Genomic DNA, 18878 nt, shown 5'->3' on the forward strand with positions numbered 1-18878 from the left:
TAATACCTAACCTCATATTTGCGTTTTCATCAAATGAACAATGTCGCGTACCTTAAGATCTTTGACTTTGTTTTTCAATTCTTCTCTGACCTTATTGAGCCTGTCAATTTTATCTCCTTGCTCATTAATAGTTAGCTCATTTTCCATTCGCTCTTTTCTCACGTTTGAAATTAAAACGTCAAACTAAAAAATTGAATTAAGATTCCATTACTACAGCTGATTTCCATGGGACATTAAGGACAAACAAGAGAGAGGGGAAACCAATGTCGTTTAAAGAAAATTGTTGATCCTAATTTTTTAATGATGATGAAAACAAGGGCCCTTCATCCTCTAAACTTCTAGCCAATGAGAGTGAAATTTTTCATTGGCAGGACATTTACAAACGTTCAATGCTCATCAGCCATTTAATGGCTGATGAGCATTGAACTCCAGACAATGGCGAAAGCACCCCTCGTTTCGTTTTTCCCATCAGATTTCCTTGCAATGCTTTTTCTATGGGAATAATATTTGGAAAGTGTTCTTGTTTTGTCAATTATTACCTTGTTCCTCAGTTTCTTCATTTTATCATCTTTTCTTAAGAAACCATCATTCTCATCCATTTCCTAAAATTTTCATTGTAATTTTAAACTTCACGCGGTAGAACAATATTTTCTCATATACCTGTCTTTGAATATCCCTTTGAAAATTGACCAAATTCATATAGGCGTTGCGTAAAGACAGTTTGTGACGACACATTTCTTCCCTAAAATTAAACTTTGAATGAAGACATGGAACATTCTTTGAAAAACAAGCAAAGGAATGGAGAAAAATGAATTTCTAATTAATTTAGAGATCTTTTTTTCAAGTTAAGTTTCAATGATTTCGCGACTTATAATTTCATCTTTGATTCTGGTTTCGCGAGAAGCGTACGAGATATCACGTATTTGGTTGTTAGAATTAGCTCCCATAGTAACTGTCTTTTTTCAATCAACTCAAGATTTGGAAATATTTTCCAAAATATATTAATTGGCTAAAGTTTCCCTTTTTGTACAATAAAGTATTCACAAAGCAAATCTTTTCTTGATTCCCTGGCCCATTTGGCCTTTCTAAGATAGATGGGCCAAAAAATTTAATCCTGTTTTACATTGTGTTTGGTTAGTTAGGCCGGATTAGATCAACTTAGGTTAGGTTTTGCCAGGGCAGTTCCCTTAAACCTCTTGAGGTATTCTTCAAATTTCCGAAATATTTTTATTACTTACCAGCTTAAAGGTTTCAACGTAACAACACAATCTTTCAATGAATCCATCCTACTTGTCCTTTTTACCCGTCAAAAAAGCTGATTAAACCAATCATTCAAGGCTAAAAGTCAAGCCCTTTATCGTCTAACTGAAACGTTTTCTTGTTACTAGTAACTAATGCCTTTTGTTCTTCTTGGAGAAAGAGTTCCTTCTCTTATTAATAGTATTTCTAGTACTAAGGATTAATAATTTTAGTAATACACATTTAAGGGCTTCCGTGTCTCGTTGACCGCTTTTCGCGCCAGAATAAGAATGACTAGCAGACAGCCCGAGAGAGGTAAGTACTATTACAGGGCCGGAAATAAGAAAAATTTCTTATAGGACATGTGTCCAGGGCCGGAAATAAGAAAAATTTCTTATAGGACATGTGTCCAGTGACCCCCTGATTAACTGGAAAATTTATAGGACATTGTCCACTGGAATGTGAAAAGTAGTGTCTATCTCCATAGTCAAGCTATCAAAACTTGGGAAAATTTAATGGTCAAACTGTCCAATGACCCCCATTGTTTTTGAAAAAATTATGGGACATTTTAAAATTTTATTGGACAATGTCCAGTGTCCTGTGCTTATTTCCGGCCCTGCATGTGTCCAGTGACCCCCTGTTTGAATTGAAAATTTATAGGACATTGTCCACTGGAGTGTGCAAAAATAGTGTTGCATCTCTATAGTCAAGCTATCAAAACCAGGGTTGGCGATTTTTTTGATTTTTTCAAAAAAATCAAAAAAATCGATTTTTTTTATTTAAATCGGATTTTTTTGATTTTAATTGATTTATTTGATTTTTTTTATTTTTATTGAACTAATAGATAGTAAATTACCAACATGAAAACTTTTGAGTCAAAATTAAGCAAAAGCAAAATAATCATGACATTTAAGCAGCTATTTGATATTATTACTATTCAAATGCTTGTATAAAAAGACTAGCTTGACCGCTATTTTATTTCCTAGCCTTTCCAGCAAGACAAACTGGAGTTCTGGGAAAAACATAGATTAAAATATACCAAAACCACGATTATTTTTAATTTTAGGTCTTTTCTAATTAAGTTTCTTCTCGAGTTACTTAAAATACTCCTTGGAATCTTAGAAAACATTTTTTAAAAATAAAAATATATTCTTGATTTTAATCAAATGATTTTTTTAAAAAAATCGCTTGATTTAAATCAGTGATTTAAATCAAACTGATTTAAATCAGACAACCCTGATCAAAACTTGGGAAAATTTATTGGTCAAACTGTCCAGTGATCCCCTTAGTTTTTTAAAAAATTATGGGACATTTTAAAATTTTATTGGACAATGTCCAGTGTCCTGTGCTTATTTCCGGCCCTGAGTACTAAGTTTCCCAGCTTCGGGCTTGGAGGTAGTAATATTTTTGTTATTGGAGTGGCATTTAGAAATTCCAATACTTATCTGATTACCTCTAGAGCTAGAGTCACGAGCATAGAGATACATAGTATTCTAATGTCTATGGTCACGAGTTCACGACCAAATAGACTCTGACTAGAATTCAAAGGAAGATGCTGTGCAGGCTGAGAAATAAGGATTTTTTTAAACTGGCCCAAGTAACTCTTAATCCGGCGGAAAATTCAAAGGAGGCGAAAAATCACAACTCTAAATAGAAATCGAAAAAGTCTTCGGATCGCCAGAAAGTAGTAAATGGAATGAAATAATAGTGAGCCATCTCTCTACTAATTCCCTTCGGATTTTTTAAATTTCCGAATGATAACTAGATTAGTGGCAGTAGAGAGGTGTGTAGATCAGGCTTGGAAATAAGGTTTATTTTTGAACTAGTCCTCCGGACCAGTGACCCCTGATGTCTTAAATATGAAACTGGTCCCGGGACCAATGACCCTTCCCCAATTTATTTTTCTACTGGTCCCAGGACTTGTGGTCGTTCTCTCTTCTAAAAAAATCTCTCTCGGCTTAGGGTTGTCAAAGGGGTTGTGTACACAACTGGACTCCTGGAGTCGAAATTTATGTTAAAATGAAAATAATTAAAGAGGTCCCCATATCAATTTTTAATAAATGTAGGAATTAATAAACTAGTCATTGGGACCAGTGACCCTCGCGCTTTGAATAAAAAAAAGTGGTCCAAGCTATTAATAAACTGGTTTTTGACCTGTAAACCTGTCTTATTTCCTAGCCTGGTGTAGATCGTCTGGGCGCGCTCTTGTATGGAGGTGACACTGAGGTGTGAGATAGAAGGATATGACTATTGCACAAGTAGTACTGCCATTACTCTATGCATAGTTTTCAAACTAGGAGAATACATACCAGGTGGCCAAGCTACTTGGAGGCAGGGCAAGAAATAAGCACAGGACGCTGGACATTGTCCAATAAAATTTTAAAATGTCAAATAATTTTTTTAAAAACTAAGGGGGGGAGGGTCACTGGACGGTTGACCAGTAAATTTTTCCGACGTTTTGACAGCTTGACTATGAATACGAGACGCAATTTTTGCGCACTTCAGTGGACAATGTCCTATAAATTTTCCAGTCAAAGGGGGTACCACTGGACACATGTCCTATAAAAAAATTTTCGTGGAGGACAATGAAGTCTGCACTTTTGTAGCCCTTGTGTATAAGTATGAATCCGTTGCCTACGTTAATCCTCCAAGATCGAAAACTATATATGTGCAGTGTTAGAAAACTCGGGTATTGTGTAGCAATTTAACACCTAGGATATAAAGATATACACGCGACACAAATTAGAACACACAAGCAGATATTACGAAATAGTTTTCGTAACTTGATTAACAAATGTGCTCGGGCTCTCGGAAAAAAATGGGAGCGCAGAAAATTTTTAACGTCAAACTCGCGATCCAAATGAAATTCTGAAATATATCTTAACAACAATTAACTAGAATAATTTTCAATTTTGAACTGGAAGAAAATAGGTATTTCAGCGTTGATATCTCGTTCACCATATTGTACATGATATCCATCGAAAGTTCAGTTTGACCATGCCGCGACACAAAACAGTACACACACACACAAGCAGATATTACGAAATATTCTTCGTGACTTGACTAGCAGATGTTAAGTTTCCAGTCAAAGATAGATTCAGCAAGTCTGGTTTTAACCTCCTCTGAATTCTTGGAGGGAAGGGACAATTTTAAATCTTAGCATTTTCGAAGTGAAATTGACGTTCCTAAAAAATGTCTCGCTATCAATAGACCATTTCCATGTAACTAAAAGGGAAAGACACTTGGGTAAAACTTTCCCTTCCACCTTGCTTTAATTTGTATCATGAGATTTCGCAAAGACGGCAATGTATCAACCCTCTTGTATGTCCCGGTACTGAGAATTGCCTACCCTCCTTTTTTACATCGAAAATGTCCGATACTGAAATGTTTTGGAATTTCAGCTTTAAGCAAGTTTTGGCTGTGGTTTAAAGAAATGACGCTTAATTTTGGTGGAGTTTACTGGCTCCCCAAGCTTATAGCTAAGGCTAGTTTTAGCTCCACCCTCGTGAATGAGTTATAAATGGTTCCTGCCTTTGACAAGGTACATTGTTTTTCAGAAGATTGCGAAGAATATTAGGTGCGCCTTATAGTTTCTATTTGAATATTGTCCGACATCTTGGATTTCTATAAATATAAATGACACCAATATACATTTAACAGACAGCCGTGCTAATTACCTACATTATATTTAAAGCCTACAAAATCGTTTAGAGCAAACGTTTAAAAGATTGGTGCTCGGAGATAAATGCATCGTGTAAGCCAAAATCATTAAATCAGTTGCTTTGCTGGATTGTGAGAGAAGAGGAACTATACACTAAATGCGGTAAGGATAAATTCGATTATTTTTAATTTAAAACTTCACGGGCCAAATAGTTTTATATCGCTTGAATATCAAGATTTGCGAGGATTATGCGGTTTTATTCGAATTAGTAACTCGTAACAATATCAAGTTCTACCTTTATTGTACGGTTAAAATGGTGCGGAAAAAAATTGCCACTAGGAAAGAGATAGTTGTTCCCAAGAAGAAATAGCTCCACGACGGAAAATTATTATTAATGAAAACCTACGAATATTTATCTAAGTAAAATAATTAATTCATTGTCTTTATTAGACTTAAGGTGTGACAAGGCACTTTGCTACTTGTATAATATACTTCTGATACCACTTTAGTTTCTTATATTGGTTTTCTTACTTGTAAAGTTCTTTCAATTTGTTTTTGTAAGATTCACATATAAATATGTTGGGCAGAAATTAGTACACTTTCTAATAAGCCAAGTCTCTAATACGGTCCCGCCCCACAAATTACGTTTGTAAATTGCGGTACCCAAAAAACTTTTCATTTATTTATATGCACGATGTTGCCCCAAAAGGTTAGGTAACTTACTTCAATTGAAATTAGCATCTAAAAACTTATATAATTTAAACAGATTTTAGGAATTTTAATATTCATTCATATTCATTGGACAATGGTTTCATCCATTACTGCTCCTTGATAGTTTTCAATTATTTTAAAAATCAAAATAAGTATAGATTTCATAGATAATTAGACAGTTACGTAACGACCTGAAATGAAAAGCTGATAAACTTTTCGGGTTATAATCTATTTCGGGAGCAATGTTTATCACACCATGAACAAAATGTTGCCGGAAATTTTACATCATTGGAAATTTTTTTATACAAATAGGTCTTACAATAAAAATATTCCTTGTTTCTACTCTTTACTAGTCCTTCAAATCCATTCCATTCGCCTATGTGCTTTCTACGTTGGTGTGATGATACATCTTCACAATGATAAAACTTGAATGGTATTTCACCACTATCAACGCGCTGATGTGTGATCAAATTAGACTCACTTGTGCTGGTATAATCACATTTGAAAGGTTTTCTTCTTAAGGTGAATGCGCTGATGTACGATCAAATTACTTCTCTACCTACATTTATAGTCACACTGATCACATTTGAAGGGTTTTTCTCCACTGTGAATGCGTTGATGTATGATCAAAATACTCTTGATTGTGCAGGCATAATCACACCGATCACATTTGAAGGGTTTTTCACCACTGTGAATGCGTTGATGTGCGTTTAAATGAGCCTTCTGCGTGGATCCATAGTCACATTGATCACATTTGAAGGGTTTTTCACCAATGTGAATACGTTTATGTTTAAACAAATAATTTTTAGTCGCGCTAGCAAATTCACATTGATCACATTTGAAGGTTTTTTCACTACTGTGAATGTGTTGATGTCTTTGAAATCGGACTTTCGCTTGCTACCATAATCACACTGATCACATTTGAAGGGTTTTTCACTACTGTGAATGAGTTCATATCTGATCAAATAATACTTCTCCTTACTTTCATAATCACACTGATCACATTTGAAGGGTTTTTCACTACTGTGAAAGAGTTGATGTCTGATCAAATTACTCTTCAGCTTGCTGGCATAATCACACTGATTACATTTGAAGGGTTTTCCCCTAACGTGAATACGTTTATGTCTGATGAAATTACTTTTCTGTGTGCTGGAAAATTCAAACTGATCACATTTGAAGCTTCGTTCTCTAGTATGAATTTTAGAACTTAGTTCAACAACTCTTTGATCTTCAATATCATGTTTTGCCTTGGATTTACCTACATAAATAAGGAAATAATCATGCAACATCTGGAAATTATAGATTCGACACAAGGAAAGTGCGATGATTCTATGAGATAACACCCCTTAATGAGTTACGAGCTTTCTAAAGTATCCGACCCCTTTTCAAAAAATGATCGTTACACAGTGGGGACTAGGAGTGAAAGATTCTCAGAATCTCATCTCTTTTTACCTCTCCGTGTGACGTAGTCCAGGAGAGGTTCTGTAACGGCCGTGTCTGTCTGTGTGTCTGTCTGTCTGTCTGTTGTTACACCCACGTGACCGCGTTCGCAGTTTGCGTCTCGGAGCAAACGTGTTCCCAATTTCCGGACCGCATTGACAGTTCACAGAAATTTGGAAAATTATATTTCTCTCCGTTGGCTACTCTGTACTAGAGTTCTCACACCACCATGTTTGGTCTTCGTCCATCCCATATGAACACCAGTCTGGTACTTTTCTGGCTTCCACCACCACCATGTTTGGTCTTCGTCCATCCCATATGAACACCCGTCTGGTACTTTTCTGGCTTCCACCACCACCATCTTCTATTCTTTGTCAATCCCACATTGACACCAGTCTTGGTACTTTTCTGGCTTCCACCACCACCATCTTCTATTCTTTGTCAATCCCACATTGACACCAGTCTGCATTTACACTGGCTTCTAACACCACCATCCACTGGTCTTCCGTCTATTCCACATAGACACCAATCTGTATCATTGGCTTCTAACACCACCATCCACTGGTCTTCCGTCTATTCCACATAGACACCAATCTGTATCATTGGCTTCTAACACCACCATCCACTGGTCTTCCGTCTATTCCACATAGACTCCAATCTGTATCATTGGCTTCTAACACCACCATCCACTGGTCTTCCGTCTATTCCACATAGACACCAATCTGTATCATTGGCTTCTACTCCATTATCATCGTTTGGTTTTAGGATATACGCGGCGATCAGCTAGGGTTACGAGAAACGTCTAGCCTCCCTAAGGTCGGATCGCCACCAAAGGTTTTCGCAATTGCGCTTTTTCCTTACTATTATAATGGAAACGAATTCGTATATATACCCCAAAATTTGAAGAAAGTGGGCAAGAGGGGTACCCTTCACTTTAAACGTCAATATTAGCAAAGTTTGAGATGATAATAGGTATAACTTTATTTTAAACGATTTAACTATTATTAATGTTAATTATTGAAGATTAAAATAATTAAAAATAATTATATTTATTTAAATATTAAAGATAAACCTCTCGTGCAAAGAGAGAGATTATCATCGCCTCCTATATCTGGCAAGGCCCGTGCATGCGATATATTTCATTCATTGCCTCCTATATCTATCAAGGCCCGTGCATTGCGATATATTTTTCAAAACAACAACCAAAATGGGAAGCTCCTCTCAGAAACATAATAATTTCTTTTCTCTGTATATGAAATGAAAACATGGATAATATTGCGCTCCTTCTTTAACGGTATCAATCCTTGCCTGTCTATTAATATTTTACGTAGTAGTAATACGTTTTTAGCGAAGTCTAGAGAGGATAAACATAAGCGAGATTGTTTCGGAAAACAAATACTGCTTCCACTAATGTGTTTATACTCCTTGTTACTCTTGTTGTCTGTGTGTGTCCGTCCATTGTTACACTAGTGCGTCGCTTTAGCAGTTAGCCTTGTGTTGATGTGTTAAGAAATCATACAGAACCTTAATATTCCCTTTTTCCATAATATAAAGTGAATATGTGGAAGTATTTTTCGTAATTATGATGCATTTAGTACTTTTGTAGCTTTAAAGCTCTGTTTCATTTTGATATTCCAAAGATTTTTTTTAATATTGTTATTTGAAATGGCTGTTTATATATTGCTTAAGCTATACTACATCTGTATATAGAATAATCCTTGGTTTAGTGATTTCATGAAGAAAACTAAGACCTAGACTCCGGCGCGTATAACAAGTATTATCCGCAATAGGCTTAGTGAAACAAAGAGTAAATAATTGAGGCCTGAGGTGAAGTAAACTTTTGGCTTTGATTTTCGTGTCTGAAATGAACAGACATCAACGGTTCAGAGTGAGCCGAAAGTTAAATACACTCTTAAATAATAATAATAAGATTAGTGAAAGGGCTAATGGTAAACGGGTAGTAACTACAGACTTATTATTCTCTTTATGGTGCGCATTGACTATTAGTGCGTCTAGCTACAATTTAGCTTTGGTGTTATTTAACGTTAACATTCATGTTGGCAAACTAAAGCGAGGAACACACATGCGTAAAAATTTCACGGAATCGTACTAAAAACTCGTAAACGTAAACTATTTTCTATTCCGTTTACGTTTACGTTTCTGGATCTGAATCGCACTTGAACACGTAAACGCAAACGAAAAACTTAATTTGCGGTGTTGAAATTCGAAAACAGTGACATCTCTCTTTCGGTTAAAAAGGATTATATGCTCATAGAGGAGATTGATGCTTAGGGTTGAAATCAATGCTACGAACCTAATAAACTGTACCGTGCCCTAATGGTAGGCCAAATAGTTTGTTCGAAAATCGTATCATTAAAATAAAAAGAAAAACTTGTCAAAAAGTTGTAAAAAGCTTCTAACCTTCCCTTAAATATCCCCAAATCAGCGCTCTTCTACGATCTGCTTTTTTTCTCTGCCATTTTTGCCCAAAACCTCGTACGGATCCGAGCATTTGATTGGCTGGAGCTTAGCGTAAAATGTTTTACGACGGAAAAAGTTGAGACAATTTCAACTCTCTTTTCTAGTACGTTTACGTCGAAGTTTTTTGTACGTTTACGTTTCAGTTTACGTTTCTGTCGAACTTTTACGCATGTGTGTTCCTCGCTTAAGAATATTGTTGAGGTGAGACGAGACGATAGTGTTTACACTCCAAACCAGTTGTGAATGTAGCTTTCAGAATATAGGGTAAACAGCTGAAGCGTAGACTTCATTTCCTGTTCTTTTCCCCATGGACTGATTTCCATGTGTCCAAGATTTATCCTTATTGGATGTGAAATGTCGTCTGCTTTACTGTACATTCGCTATGTTTGGAATACTGCTTCAATATTTCGTAAATTTTTACTTCAAAAAAGTGAAATAATTCCATATCTAGGTAAATACGTTTGTAGTAGTAGACCTCTTGACACGGAGAGGTAATATTTTGGTTTTCCCAACTTGTTTTGAAAGCTGATTTGGTTTTAACGTTAAGAAACGCGCGCAATACGCCACGGAAAATTTGCGACCTTTCACTCCGACGTCGTTTGCGGAAACTTTTCAGAAAATTGATCCAAACGTATTACTCTTATCGTGTTTAAGCAGTTAGACTAAAATATTATGTTTTCTCGGTATAAACAAAACCGCACGCAATGTTATATACACAATAAAGAGCTACAATAACTATAACAAGTCAGAACTACAGTTCTATCTTTACCAGAAAATTAATTAAAGAAATACTATTAGATGAAATTATGTACCTATATTTATTCTGATGATTTCATGGAATATTTCACATTCCTGAAAATTATTTTCCACTAAAATATTACTTTCAAAGCTCAAATCCTTTTACATTTCCATGTGTAAACATTTCAATTGAGGTAAAAGATCTGTAGCTCACGACAAGTGTATTATGGCAACAGTGTTGATTTTATCAGCACAGCAAAATGGACAATTTCTCAAAGCTATATTTACATATATTTACATATATTTATATAAGTGATAGACACTAACCGATATGATATCGGTGAACGATATGGCACTTTAAGCAATATATTGGTTCGAGCTTAATTTACTGATATAAACCGAAATATCGGTTATATTATTCGGTCGATATCGGTTTCATTGGGTTAAATAATCGGTTAACTTTGCTGATCTTAAAATATCAGTTAAAATTGGTATCGGTATCGACATAGGTTAATTTACAATATCGGCCATCACTAATATTTCTGTATGTTCTAGGTCTATTAGGAAAATAAAATTTTTAGACCCAAAATTTATCGATAATTTTAGACGCTATTATAGTGTCCCTTCAAAAAATTTCTAACGTCAGAGGCAAAGTTTCTGGATAGGAATATTTTATCAAAATATGCATTATTTACTTAGTCCTTAATTAAGGTATATTTAATGTATGTTGCCTATTTTTCATTCAGTTTGACAGAGTCACGCAAAAGCGCCTTCCGAACCGTGCTTACTTCCGCAAAGTGTACCTTGAAAGAGCAGTTCACAAAAAAGCAACCGAGGTTCCAAAGAAAACAGAGGCATAGTTCAAAACTGCTGTTTTATGCGATGTTTAACTAAGGTTTTGAGCTATTCTTAACCCTACAGTTTGCCTTCCCTTTAAAGTACAAATAGATCGTTATATAATAACCTTACCTTTAGTTACCTCACCTAACTTTAACTCCTTTAATACTATCGAGGTTGAAATAACCAAAACAAATCCTAATTAACCTGACCTAGTACAATTAGAGGTCAAACAACAAAACTTAACCTAAACTATTTCTTATTTAAAATCATCATAAAAAAATCAAATGATTGAAATCACTATCGAAAACATTCTATTGAAGTTTGTCAATGAAGAAAATTCTTTCAAGGAGCGCATAGAGCACAGCGAAAGCCAAACTAACCCAGTGAAATATTATGATGAAGTAAAGTTTGTTCAATGGTATTTGTGTGTAATGTTCAATTTCTGTTAGCCCAAGGCAACGCTCCCCAAATCTCGCTTCCCTTTCCATGTACTCCTCCAAAATATGTCCTTCAAATGTTCGCAGAGCACTAAAAATGCAATTAAAACAAAAACGATATAATGTTCAATTTGGCGAGGGGTTTCCTGAGACGCCGGCCACGACGAGAATATCCTAAAAACCTCAAAATGTTTCCTCCTAATTGACTCTTGAAAACTTTTGAAGTTTTAGGGTGTGTTAACTTAACCTTACATTGATTTGATCTGATTTTTTGTGTCCTCATCCAAATCTCGCCTCATTAAGAACACTTGCATGGTCTGAGTGAAGGACATTTTGGAAATATAGAGGTCGTAAATTCCACAAAACATTGTTATCACTTGTAATGTGAAACAAGGGATAGATAAAGTCGCCGATTCTCCCTCTTGCATCTCATCAAAAATCTTCAGAAAATCGATGTCACCGAGAGGTACAGCAGTTTCATCCGCAACTACCTTATCCCATACAGTCTTGCTCAAGGAGTCTTCCAAGTACTGCGTGTAAAACAGAATACTTCAGAATATAGTTTTCTACATAACGCATTTTACATCCCTTTGAAGGGACGCCCTTCACAAATTTATTTAAATTTTTACTTTCAACTTGTCATATGGCGTAGTGTCTTGCACCACGTATAGTTTGATGGGATGGGTGATGAAATCTTCCAGTTGTTCGCATCGAAAGGGGTCATCCTTCTTGGCCAGTTTCGACAATAACAAGCAGTTGAAAGACATCGTTAAATAGAATGAAGCGATATCCCACGATATCCATAACAGACGGCCGTAAAGTGACTTCACTGGTATAGAATCTTAAATTGCACAAAATATGGCTTAAGCCTAAGCCTTATTTTTGCATCATTTTCACCTTCTATGTCACAGGGAACTACAATCAACTTTTTTGAAAAAATAATAATTTACTTATAGGGCTACGTACTAAGTAATTCACTTGCTTATTGGCATGTTTAAAATTCTACGGTTTAAATGATTTCGTGATATTAGACGTAATAAATTTTTGATTTACACACCTTGGCGAATAAACACAGCGAAGACGTGCAATATTGAGTCTTCAAACGTCTTTAAATGCGACTGATGTGGTTTTCCACGGAAAACTCTCATTGCTGTCCAAATAGAAGAAAATGCCAGAAAGGCCAGAATCGTAGATATCCATAGCTGGAGCAAAATATGCAGATATTATTTAAGTCTAAGTAATACTTCATACTGGCTCGTCGTTTGTACTCTTAAAGAGCTCTCGCGTCATGCTTAGTGAGAGTATGATAACTGAACAATTTTACGTATTTTAACTTTTTTACCGTTTTTTGAAAACATTCGAGTGACTCAAAGTAGTCTCTTTGGAATATTTTCGGTGGTCCTGTGACGAAGTTCCAAGGAAACACATTCGTTGTAGTCGAGTAGTCAAAACAGTCCACAACTTTCGAACTTAGAGGGAGGGGAATAACGCTGAATTGGGTTTCCTATCATAAATGATGTTTTACAATCTTTCATTTGACAGTTTTGCAGACTACATTCGTACATTACGTATAAGTGACCCCAGTATACCAGTTCCCCTAAATCTCCAAAACCAATAACAGTCAGATCAAAGCTGTCAAAATAACGAAAAAAAAAATAATAACCTCCGAAAGAAAATCGGACTCATTTAAGTAGTTAAATCTGGGAATTGGTTTGATTAAGTTATACTAGAAGGAGATAATAGAAGAAGGATGCCACTCTGTATCCTCCTAATACTTTAGTTATGTTACATGATTCTTCCCAGGCTAACCCTTTTTTTAGTTCACCTGCTCATCAATCTTCAGATGGGCATCGCACCGTGCAGGTGAATTCTATAACTGTTTGGTATTTACGAAATCCTCAGCAATCAATTAACCAACAAACCTTGATTGCCTTAAGGGGACTGTAAAGGAGGAATCGGCGTATGGGTAGAAATGATTTGAAATACGTCAGAGGCACATGACCAAGGAGAGGCGTGGTTCAAAGAAGCTTAGTTTGTTTATTTCGAAAACCACCACTTCATGGAATTGGCGCTGCAATCTCGCGAAAAACAAGGACTAGATGTCCAGTTCCACTCCATGAGGAGCCTTTGTATCTTGGCATCACGTGATGTCTGTGACGTATTTCAAATAATTTTTACCCACCCGCCGATGCCTTCTTTGCAGTCCCTTTAACGTGGGACAAAAATTAATCCACAAGCGCATGCGCCTTGGCAAATAGTTAAGCAGAGCTAATAGAGTAATGATGATGGGAACTATTTACATGGCGTATGTGATTCGGTTTAGTAACCAAGCTCCAGATGTTGGGAAGAATCATGTTACAATTACCCCGCTTTGTGCTGTACACTTCTCCCGAAGAAAAGTATTATATACTTCTGGATATACCTATTGTTTAATTTCGTCCGAAGTATATCAATCGCAACTGAGTATGAACCAATCACTTCGTCACCGTCAATTTCCAAAACTGTCTGGACCTAATTTTTTTTATTTTTGTTTTGAAGATTTAATTATTTCTAAATATAACAATAAACGCAATATTTGTATTGCGCTGTTGTAAATTACATCTTACCTCTGTTGCAGCGGCTTTCAATTTATTCATTGTGATCGAAATATTACTTCAAAGATATTTTTTTTTTAACTTTTAGATTGGTTTGATGTTTTTTATGTTACATTTTGTTTAATAAATTACAGAAATAATTTAGTTTTGAATGCTGATTTGGTTTCAACTCTAAAAAACGCGCCCAAAACGCCCTGGAAAATTTGCTGCATTCCAATCTGACGTCGTTTGTGAAATATTTTCAGAAATTGATCCAAACACACTCCTGTCGTGTTTATGTCGTTAGTCTAAAATATGATATTTTCCAGGTAGGCCTATAAACAAAACCGCACACATTAAAAATCTACAGTAACTATAATAGTTTGAACTAAATTTCATTTCTTTGCCAGAGAGACAGTTAAAGAAATACTATTAGATAAAATTATGTACTATTTTCTGAGGATTTCTTAGATTATTTTGCATTCTTGAAAGTTATTTTCAACTAAAATATAATTTATTCGTATACTTAGTTTTCACCAGGAGGTCAGGCTACTTGACAGACAAAGTGCAGTGCCAAGTAGCCTACCCTTCTGGTGTTATCAATCCTCGTAGCTCACGACAAATGTGGTACTTACAGCAACAGTGTTGTTTCTTCAAGATTATTTAGGCAGCAATATGGACAATTTTCGAAGCTTATCACATATATTTATTTATTAAAGATATTTTTGTATACTCTTTTAGGAATATAAAATTTTTAGATCCAAAATTTAACGATAAAATTAGACGCTATTGTCCCTTTAAAAGCGTCTAACTTCACAAACAAAATTTCTGGTTGTGAAATTTTGCCATTTGCATTATTCGTATCTATTTTCGTGAAGTTTGAAAACGTCACGCAAAAGTCATAGTAACTTTCACCGACCAATCAATATTAAATTAAATAAATCAGAAGTAAATAGGTGGAAGTACGTATCTCCAGCTTTACCTAGTGTAAGGAGTCCCTTTCCCGTTATAACATGGCTTGTAGCGCAGAATTTGAATTCATCTAATCAGAGAGAGATACTTCTTACACCCGTATTTCACCACACGGCCAACTTCAAAACTTTATAATAAAGGTAGAAGTCCGAAATTTCACGAACTAACAGTTCTTACTATATCTGCCACTACCGTCAAATTACAAGTATTTCATCACAACAGTTTACGAAATATCCTATGTCAAACATTATGCCAATTTTGAAATGATCTGTGCACAATTAGTTTAAATTTTCTTAGTTATGGTTTGTTTCGTAATGCCAATTTGATAATAACCTAATTCAGAGAGCAAAAGGCTAACTTTAAATAGAAAAACCGAGTAATGTTGTATAATAGGTAGAAAGACATCATTAAGAACACTTTTATTTAACCAAAAATTAACTTTTTCCCTCTAATTATTATGGAAATGTAGCATAAGATAGTGCAGGGAGAAAAGAGATAAGATGGAGTGGTAATAACGGGCGACATGAGGCATGCAACGTAACTCTCCCAGTGTACCTCGTGCACGCCCCTACCCTTTGGTAGGCGACTGTTAAGCGCTGCTCCGTAGCGCCATTGTATTTGTATCAGAACTAGCTTCTATTTTTAAGACATTACGTTTCCATGCTTTACGACCCTGCCTAAACGCCGTAGATGGGATGCAGAGGCTTCGTTATAGGTATGGGAAAACACACTCCATCCCTATCTCCTTCAAGGGTAGCGTAGCTTACCTTTTACTTTGGTAACGCTTCAACGCTTATAAAGGAGTTAAATATAGCCATTGTAATAACTGTAGTTAATTTCATTAGTTTATAATGATGGATATTAAAAGAAGTTTTGTAAACCAAATACTACCTACCTAACCTCTTCTGGTAGGGTTAATTTTAAATTGAAATAAAAAGTGGTAATAATTTTGGTGACATTATATCGTCATAAAATCTAACCTAACCCATACCCAATCTGGTATAGCTTGACAAACAAAAGGAGACTAGTCAAAAATTAATAGACCATCCCATTAATTCTTACAGGGAATCAAACACCACATGGGTTACTTTCCTCGCACCAATTAGCACAGCTAGAGTCAATGCGAGCTGCAAGTATTTAATGCAATGGTCTATTAAAACAACCCACGATTTAGTTCAGACGCTTGCTTCGGTTAGACGTATATCAAGGTAGCTGATATTAAAGTTTTCCAGACTTGTACTCTTTGACAGATGGGTATTGCGAACTAAGTACATTGAAGTTAAAACTACACCCACAAGCAGACATCCCGTAATAATTACGCAACCCTTCATCTATTTACTGGGAGAGTCGAAAAACAAAGGTACTAGTACTTGATCGTACAAAGTTCATGATTATTTAAAGTTTGCATAATATTATTGTCAAACATTAAAAAAATGTTGAGACAACATTTTAAGTTATTAATCTTTATTAGCGAAGAAACGTTTACCTTCTCTGTAAGAAAATAAACTGCGGTAGTTTTAGATAGGGGTTGCCAGGCAGTTAGCGAGTCAAGAGATTGTAGAGTGATGAGAAGGATGACACTCTGTATCGTCTGAATTCTTTAGTTATGTAACATGATTCTTCCCTGGCGACAGTGGCGAGGGACCCCCTTTTTGTTTGCTCTCCTTCTCATCAAACTTCAGTTGGGTGAATTCTATAACTGTTTGGTATTTACTAAATCCCAATGCACCAATCAATTAACCAACACACCTTGATTGTCTTGACATGGGACAAAAACACAGATGCGCATGCATGCGCCTCGGCAAAAAGTTAAAGCCTAATAGAGTAATGATGAGGGAACTATTTATCGTCAGGGTTCATACGAAATTTCGAAACCCAATTTCCCTGATATTTCCAGGTTTTCCAGAGTACTTCTTATAAATTTCCAGGTGCATTTTTTGCATTGGAGGAGTGTTATAATTTCAAATAGGGTAACCAGACTATACCTACAACCACATTATATAGGCTCATGCCTCTGTGGTTGCCAGTAGCTTTGGTTACGAAATAAATATTATATGTTTACCATTCTTTGTTAGGTTATAATAGACAGTACCAAAATACAGAATTCCATACACCAGGGCTGATACTCACTCATACGCTCAATTTTAGTTGAATAAGTGACTAATTAATTTAGAAATGGTAAGCAAAAAGTGACTAAATAGGGGCCACTTGAAATGAAATGTTTTCAGAGATGACCGATTTAAAAGATATTTTGAAGGTCAGTGTCGTAATTTAGCTCAATCTATGGTCTTAGATATTTCCAGTCAAAGGAAAGGTCACCTCATAAAAGGTCTACGGCGAAATTCAATTAGAGAAATCAAAGCAATTGATGCCGTTTTAAATCAAAAACAAAACATTCATTTGAACTGGATTAATTTTAAATAATAAGTTAAACATTTGCTATTTGCTGAGCGAGCGAAGCGAGCTCCACCATTTTGGACTTTGATCAACTGTGATCTCGCTATTTTTGCGTTTAAACCGTCATAAGACGATTTTTTCGTGCACCAAATTAGATTATGGGTCCCACTGAAGTGTATTTGTTTCACTTTATTTAATTTCCCTGATTTTTTGGAAAAAAATTTATTTTCCCTGATTTTTCGAAGAAATTTTCATTTTCCCTGATATTTCCCTGATTTTTTTCCTCTACACCAATTTCCCTGATATTTCCAGGTTTTCCCTGTTTTCCATGTTCGTATGAACCCTGATCGTGTATTTGATTCAGGTGCTCCAAATTATCTGATGTTGGGAAGAATCATGTTACAATTCCCCCGCTTTGTGCTGGTACACTTCTCTCGAAGAGAAGTATTATATACTTCCGGTTTTATTTAGTACTTGTCTAACTTGAGTAGCGGAGGGCCTAACAACACTGAACTGTTTTAAGGTGAGAGAGGGGGTAAGAATAATTAAATTCACGTTTATACTTTTCTGATTTTATTCAAACGCAGACCTATCCTTTGATTTAACCATTATCACGTCTTTTGTGAAAAATTATGTATTTGATACGCCTCTGCTTTAACCTTAATCACGTCTTATTACAAATTTTCCATGTTTGCTACGCTTTTGTTTTAACCGTTAGCACATGTTGCTGAGCCCAGAACGCGAGTTAGACTTAATTGCGCTGCCGAACCGTAAGCACCGCGCTTTTAAATTCATCCCTAACGTAGTAGACATGTCGATATTTTTGAGTCCGAAAACGGTTATAGGATGGCCCGATTACGTGTTTATCGTGTTTATTCTGGCCTTTTGCGTGGCGTTAAGTTTCTATTTTAATCGTAAACGAAAGAACTCGTCCGTTGGTGTCGATAAATTATCGGAATTTCTTTTGGCTGGTCGAAATCTGGCTATTTTACCCGCTACTTGTTCCATCGCCGCTACAATAATTTCACCCGTATCTTTAACAGCGATTACGGGTGATCTCTATTTGTACGGTATTTACTACTTAGTTTGTTACCTTGGATTATGTATTTCCATGATTTTCTTGGCGTTTTTGGCTGTTCGAATGTACAGAAATAAACAGCGTACTACGTGCAGTGTTTTTCAAGTATGGTGGTTTAGACAAAATTTAACTTTTATTAAATTGAATGTTTTTAAATGTAATTAACATTATTATATTAAATTTCAATTAAATTTAATTAACATTAAATTTTAATTAAATTTAATTAACATTAAATTTTAATTAAATTTAATTAACATTAAATTTTAATTAAATTTAATTAACATTAAATTTTAATTAAATTTAATTAACAT

The 18878-nt window shown here is 35.4% G+C and overlaps 3 protein-coding genes across 7 annotated transcripts in view; 1 reads left to right on the top strand and 2 right to left on the bottom strand.

Annotated features, from left to right (window-relative positions):
* Nucleotides 1-18878, top strand: part of LOC149621160 (sodium-dependent multivitamin transporter-like) — a 141643-nt gene that overhangs the window by 119050 nt on the left and 3715 nt on the right. The window lies entirely within an intron of this gene.
* The window catches only part of LOC149621167 (uncharacterized), a 149143-nt gene that overhangs the window by 2611 nt on the left and 127654 nt on the right, over nt 1-18878 (bottom strand). The window contains exons 1-4 of one of the 2 annotated variants that reach the window (XM_089855766.1): nt 1239-1408; nt 661-742; nt 540-602; nt 52-183 (exon numbers count right to left, since the gene is read on the bottom strand). The exons of the other annotated variant lie outside the window; for it this stretch is intronic. Of the exons in view, the coding sequence (XP_089711892.1) occupies nt 52-183; nt 540-602; nt 661-742; nt 1239-1285 (324 nt within the window). The 5' untranslated portion in view covers nt 1286-1408. Of the gene's footprint in view, nt 1-51; nt 184-539; nt 603-660; nt 743-1238; nt 1409-18878 lie in introns of those variants that run through there. 2 annotated transcript variants of the gene reach the window in all.
* LOC149621168 (uncharacterized) lies at nt 11279-14637 on the bottom strand. 4 transcript variants are annotated; one of them, XM_089854393.1, is made up of 8 exons: nt 14154-14637; nt 13970-14058; nt 13111-13179; nt 12890-13051; nt 12605-12749; nt 12177-12388; nt 11800-12077; nt 11279-11638 (listed from the first exon to the last, which is right to left on the bottom strand). In XM_089854393.1, the coding sequence occupies exons 5-8, from the start codon at nt 12693-12695 to the stop codon at nt 11422-11424; spliced, it is 798 nt and encodes a 265-aa protein (XP_089710519.1). In that variant the 5' UTR covers nt 12696-12749; nt 12890-13051; nt 13111-13179; nt 13970-14058; nt 14154-14637; the 3' UTR covers nt 11279-11421. The 4 variants fall into 4 exon arrangements, with proteins under 4 accessions (XP_089710519.1, XP_089710520.1, XP_089710521.1 ...); XM_089854394.1 differs by lacking the exon at nt 14154-14637 and having other exon boundaries at nt 13970-14140; XM_089854395.1 differs by lacking the exons at nt 12890-13051; nt 13111-13179; nt 13970-14058; nt 14154-14637 and having other exon boundaries at nt 12177-12472; nt 12605-12735.

The sequence above is a fragment of the Phalangium opilio genome, unplaced genomic scaffold (genome assembly GCF_054372755.1).
Source record: "Phalangium opilio isolate 3A_F unplaced genomic scaffold, DU_Popi_V2 ptg000209l_1, whole genome shotgun sequence".
Classification (NCBI taxonomy): Eukaryota; Metazoa; Arthropoda; class Arachnida; order Opiliones; family Phalangiidae; genus Phalangium; species Phalangium opilio.